The 6,319-nt window shown below is 42.1% G+C and overlaps 1 protein-coding gene and 1 non-coding gene across 2 annotated transcripts; one reads left to right on the forward strand and one right to left on the reverse strand.

Moving 5' to 3' along the window:
* Nucleotides 1-3,647: 3,647 nt before the first annotated feature.
* Nucleotides 3,648-4,487, forward strand: LOC124695399 (peroxisomal membrane protein 11-3-like). Its single transcript, XM_047228253.1, has one exon. The coding sequence runs from the start codon at nucleotides 3,648-3,650 to the stop codon at nucleotides 4,380-4,382; it is 735 nt and encodes a 244-aa protein (XP_047084209.1). The 3' UTR covers nucleotides 4,383-4,487.
* Nucleotides 4,488-5,908: 1,421 nt separating this feature from the next.
* On the reverse strand, nucleotides 5,909-5,980 carry TRNAH-GUG. Its single transcript has one exon. It is a non-coding gene; the product is annotated as a tRNA-His (tRNA).
* Nucleotides 5,981-6,319: the final 339 nt, after the last annotated feature.

The following is a 6,319-nucleotide window of genomic DNA, read 5'->3' on the forward strand; positions in this document are numbered from 1 at the left end:
CGTTTGCCGCCCTTTTCTTGGTCTGCGGAATGCTGATAGAGTATATCCCTAAAGTATAGGAAATGGAATGAAAACGCCGGTGGAAAGCGTTCTTTTGGATAGGTTAGTGATGAAGGCTCTGCTGATAGGTTATGATCGAGCATTGTTAGCTAGGTTAAATAAAGCCTATTACAAATCTAAACATGACCATGGCAGCCTACCTAATCAGATGATCGAGAGCTTAATCAAGGAATCAGTGGACGAGGCCATCATTGCAGATGGTGGCAAGGCCTAGACAGAATGAGCTCCAGCTCACATCGAGCTCTGAATTCAGGCTTTATGATCAGCAAGTATTTTGACATGATTTCAGGCTGCCGCTATGGCATGCTGTTTTTTTTTTAAGAAACAGACATGCTTCCTCCTTCATCAGAGAAAATGAGAAATGTTGGGCGCAAACGAACCTGAGGGTAGCAACTGGGGTGAAACCATCGGCCCAAATAGAACAAGAGGGGCGGGGGAACTTCAGGCAATCAAGGTCATGGGCCCAAATGGTCATAGGCCCAAATAATCACGGGCTATCAGACTTGCACATTTATTGGGCTATTTTCATCGGCAAATCCTATATGCCGACCAGGTCGATGGCTACCGCGCGCCGCACATCCCCGCGCGCGGTATGGGCCGGCCTGGTCGGCCCAATTCGTCTTATTTTCTACTTTCTGTTTTTTCTTTTCTGTTTCTTTTTCTTTTCTGTTTCTGTTTCTTTTTCTTTTCTGTTTCTTTTTTCGTCTTAAGATTTTATTTTTAAAATTTAAATATATTTTAAATGTCAAATGTTCTATCTCAAATATTTAAGAAAAAATTAAATTCGAAAATTGTTCAAGTATAAAAATTATTCAAATGCGAAAATTGGTTAAATATAAAATTGTTCAAATTCGAAAATTGTTGAAGTATAAAAATTGTTCAAATACAAAAATTGTTCATATATAAAAAATAATAAATTTTGAAAATTTGTTCCAATTTAAAATTTGTTCCAATTTGAAAATTATTCCAATCTAAAAAATGTTCAAATTTTGAAAATATTTAAATTTCAGAATAAAACTAAAATAATTTTAGAAAATTGGGTCTAAAAAAATCAGCTTTTGAAAAACGTAAAAAAATAGAATAGAAAAAACAAAAAAGCAAAAAAATAATTAAAAAAGGAGTGCGAATGCTGGGTCGGCCCCGCAGCCCGCCTCGAGAGTGTGCGACGGCTGGTCCGCGCTGACTAGGTCGGCTTACAACACCCCCATTTTCATCCACTATGTATCCTCAAAATCAAATTTGCATTGACCCCGCATTCTGCAAACTTGGGTTGCAAGCCGACAACCTGCATAAGCCCACGAAAGCAGAAACTAGAAAAAATGCTAAAAATATGCCACTAGCCTAACAAATTTTAACTACGAAGCGGGGTGGATCGGGTGCCGCTCTACAGCCCTAGCTATACATCGGCTATAGCAAGTGCTGGCACACGCTCGCCCCCGTCACACCGCTTCGCTAGCTAGCGGGAACCCTAATGTTTACTTTTGTTTTGTTTTGTTTTGTTTCCCATTTCTTTTTTCAATTTTCCTTTCTCTTCTATTTTTTTGGAAGTACATGGAACTCCTTTTCATATTTTCCTTTTTTTCACGTATACTTTTTTCCAATTGTGTGGAATACACAAATCTGAAATAGTTGAACCTAGATTTTTCTTGGAAATTATGTAATCCCTTCGATTTATATTAATTGACTCAGTTTTATCTAGATATAGATGTATCTAGTCAACAAACATGTATCTAGATAAAGTTGAGTCAATTAATTTGAATCAGAGGAAATAGATCTTTTATACAAATTATTTTTTTAAGCATGTAGACAATTTTTTTGAATGTGCGAATGTTGTCTAAAACATTTGTTTCATTTGAACACATGCTAGTGAACAATTTTCCGTAGCCATAGAACTTTTTAAAACCCGTGAACATTTTTGAAAGCGTGAACAATTTTCTTAAAGCATGATTTTTTAGAAACTTTATTAACTTGTGAATTTCTTTTGTTTTTAACATGAGAAAATTATTTGAAAATGTTCACAATATAAAAAAAATCATGCATAGAAATTTTATTTATATGTTTATCTGAAACAAAGAATCAAAAACAAAATCATATAAAATAAATTGGAGATAAAGAAAAATAAATAAAACACAATAAAAATTAAAAATTAAAATTAATCAATCAATGAAAGGAAAAAAGTAAACAAAAAATCTAAAAATAAAGAAATAGACAACATAAAAGAAAAAATGAAGGAGAAAACTAAAAAGAAGAAAATAGACCATTAGTTTAAGGTTGTATATAAACTCTATTTCAACGTCAATTTACATTAGTTTAAACTATACTTTTCAAGACAATCCAAAAACATGTATTCTAAAACTTCTAAATTTGGATTAAAACATAACATCGTAAACACAAACTTCAAGACACTCTAATCCTTCCTATCACACTAATCCAACCACCTCTTGTACTCCTTCCAAGGATGGCAGCGTGCCACTCTAAGTATCGTCAACCTGAGTTTGTATCGGTCGACATGATCCAGGGAGCAGTGTCATGGTCGTTAGCCTTGTCTTTCTCCGCCCCTTCAATCTTGATGAAGGAGTCATCGATCTCCTTTTGTCAGGCCTCGGTGAGGAAGACGCCACTATGGTTGTCCTTTGCCATGCTTTCGTAACGGAAGCAACCATAGTGATTTCTCCTCTTTGAGTACGACGTGAGCTTTGACCTTGGAAATGAGCGCATCTTCCTCGTCCTCCTAATCTTTGGAAGTCAAAAGAGGCATCATACTCGTCCCAATCAATCACATTGATGGAATCAAAGGTATCGACCATTTTGTTGAAGAGGCAGGGACGAGAGGCCATGCGTTGAATTGGAAGGAAGGAGATAGTGCATGGCGCCGCTGGACGAGAGGAAGGAGGCGGTGCATCAGTGAGCGGTGATCACTTGATGAATATTATCATCGCAACATCGCCCATATCCACGGTCCCAAACCCGCATCAAAGAGGCGTGCTCGCGTACTCCCTCCGTCCACAAATAAATATATACTTTTGCCCTAAGTCAAATATTTTAAAATTTAATGACTTTACGAAAAAAATAGTGGCAACTTTTACAACATCAATTTAGTATCACGAGTACAGTCGTGAAACGTAGTTCTATATTATATCGATATGATGTCATATATGTTGCTCCTTTTTTTAAAAAAAATTGGTGGTCAAATTTAGTTTTTTACTTGTAAGTAAGTACGCCGGTCACGTCTCGAAAGCGAAGGAAGTCGTACGTTCATACACCTGCACGTTACTGAACGTGTGCTGAACTGCTGATACGTGCTAGCGCGTACTCCGGCGCACGTTTCCCGCGTGCGTTTGGTGTACCCACACCAGCATTCTTTGGCCAACAGCAACGGGGTAGTGCCCAGTCGAGTTCTCACACCTGCCCCGTCGCCAGTCCAATCATTCCTCCTCCTCCTTCCCCTGTCCGTCGTCGACTCGAACCGAAACGAAACGAAATCCTACGACGACTCTGCAGGACAGGCAGCTTACCCGCATCATTCACGCAATCACGCAACCACCGGTACACACGACCCGATCGACAGCCGTTGCTCCGCCCCCGCCATGGCCTCCGTCTCCGACCCTCGGACCCGCAAGGCCGCCGCCGCCGCCGCCGCGCGCGCGCCTCCGCGGGACTTCCTGGCCCACCTGGAGGCCTACCTGGCCCGCCGGGACGGCGTCGACAAGCTGCTCAAGATCTCGCGCTACGCCGCGCGCCTCGCGCTCGCCGCGGGGCCTCCTCTACCCCCCGCCGCCTCCGCGCGGCTCAAGGCCTTCGAGTCCAGCGTCGGGCTCAGCCGCAAGGCCTTCCGGCTCGGCAAGTTCGTGCAGGACGTCAACGCCCTCCGCGCCGCGACCGCCGCTCCTCCCCTCGTGCTCCTCGCCTACGGCGGCGAGGGCGTCTACTACTTCCTCGAGCAGTTCGTCTGGCTCGCCAAGGCCGGCCTGCTGCCCGCGCACCTCCTCCCGCGCCTCCAGCGCCTCAGCGCCTGGGCCGAGCTGCTGGGATACGTCGGCTCAATCACAATCAAGCTCAAAGAGGTGGCCAAGATGGAGTCCTCAATCAAGACGATGCGGCTCAACAAGGAGGTTCGCGGGGAGGAGGACGAGGCCGTGCGGACGATGCGGGCGAAGCTGCTGCTTAAGCGCCTCTCCGTTGTGCAGGACGTGGCGGACGCCTTCATGGCGCTCGGGGACGTCACCGATGGGAGGGGGCTGCTAGGTAGCTCCACGCTCACGGCGTCCGCCGGACTGCTGTCGGCGCTCATCAGCACACACAAGAACTGGAAGTCCTGCTGACGCCTCGAGGTATACAACACAGTTGACAATAGGATTTGAAATAAAGCTCAAAATTGAGGCGAAACACTGTATTATTGATAAATGAAAAGAGTGGCTTCTGGAATCTGGATGCCAAGGATGTTTGTGGTAACAGGAGAAATTCAATTGGAATGTCTTGTTATTGTGTTAATTGTTGGGATATAGGCTTTGCTTTCTTCCAATTGCCTAGCTTATGGTATACTTTAAACATGAGTGTTTTCCTCTATAGTGCAATCACATATCATGTCTGCCTGTAGGATCAATATTCAATACAACACCATGGCAAATTAATTTACCGCATAGATGCACAATGCTGATCATCATGTTTCTTATCACAATTTGGCACTTGTACTGAAAAGTCGAAACGAGAATCTCAATTCGGTACATAGTTTTCTTGCAGCAGTTTTCGCTGTGCGTCAACATCAACGGGAGGTAAATTAACTAGCAGTGCTGAATTGGGTAGCAGAAACTTTTGAACTCATATGATTGTGGGCTAATGTATCATGATGCGGAATGGGCAATCCGAAGCACTGTGGATGAGGGAATGCTGTAACTTAAAAACATGACATGAAGTTGGCAATACCAAGAGATACAAGATTGAGTACAGTTATTCTCCAGAATCGGTGACTTGATCTGCATACCTTACTAAGATACCAGATTAGCTTATCTGTATTATTGCCACATGCTCCAGCTAAGACAGCTTATATCCTGGCTTTTTGCCCTTCAGCACTTACATCGGTGTGCGGTATGAGTAAGGTCTGGTAACAATTTACTTATTTTCATTTATAGCTGCTATGTTAGTGCACCTCATTGTTCTAATGTCACACACATCCAACTGGATTATATGGACATGGATCCCCAATTTGTTATATATTCATTTACCTGGAACAGAATAGCTTATAGTTGTGAAGTAATAATCACTAAAGCGAGTTTATTAGCAATGAGCAAAAAAACAGCTCATAGGTTTTTAAGCAACCAACTAGTACTATTTTCTTATTAACTGATATCTTGTGTTTATTGTTTGCCAAGGAGCTCCGTAATTTCTTTCCTGCTTATATTTCACAACAAATAGATATAGGAGAAATGTTTTTTATCTTTCATGATGGATTGCCATATAGGTGCTGCCATTTTTGTTGGTATCAGGCAAGCTGCTGCATAAGTTTAGCGAACCGTAGTCTACCGGTTGCAACTGGCCTACCGGTCATTTGTGGTTCCAAATTGTCAAGATGTGTCTGCTAAAAAAAATTCAAGAATGAAAAAAAAGACAGATGGACTGCCATCATATAAGTGCTGTCATTTTTGTTGGTATCAGGCAACCTGCTGCATAAGTTTAGCAAACCGTAGTCCACATTTTACAACTGGCATCAGGCAACCTGCTGCATAAGTTCAGCAAACTGTAGTATACATGTTACAAGTGGTGGCTAACCGGGCATTTTTGGTCCCAAATTGTCAAGACGTGTCTGCTTGAGATTTTTGTTCTTTTCGAGAATGAAAAAATGAAAATTAGATGTGGCTGCTGGGATTCGAGCCCAGGTCTCCACGGCCACAACGTGGAATTCTCACCACTAAACTACAGCCACTTTTGTTATGCTACAGATTATGTACGAACTTTAATAATTGTTTCAAACTGAAATGAAAGAAACTTACTGTTTTCCTATCTAAGTGTAGTTAAATGGCTGTAAGAGCATGTCCTGCGTGCAGCTCTGTGCCTTTGTGTAACATGCCTCTGGAGAGAAAATAAAGTTCAGATGGTATGTTTTTTCTAGGAATAACAGAAGCACTTATACCACGTCCCATAACTTTATATTGTCTGCCTGAGCAAGACAACTCCATGGCAAGTTAATTTGCATCAATACGGTTCACAAGGTTGTGCCATTAAGTTTGTCATCATATCTTCTCGTTTGTGTAATTTTCCTGCT

Source organism: Lolium rigidum, chromosome 3 (assembly GCF_022539505.1).
Source record: "Lolium rigidum isolate FL_2022 chromosome 3, APGP_CSIRO_Lrig_0.1, whole genome shotgun sequence".
Classification (NCBI taxonomy): domain Eukaryota; kingdom Viridiplantae; phylum Streptophyta; class Magnoliopsida; order Poales; family Poaceae; genus Lolium; species Lolium rigidum.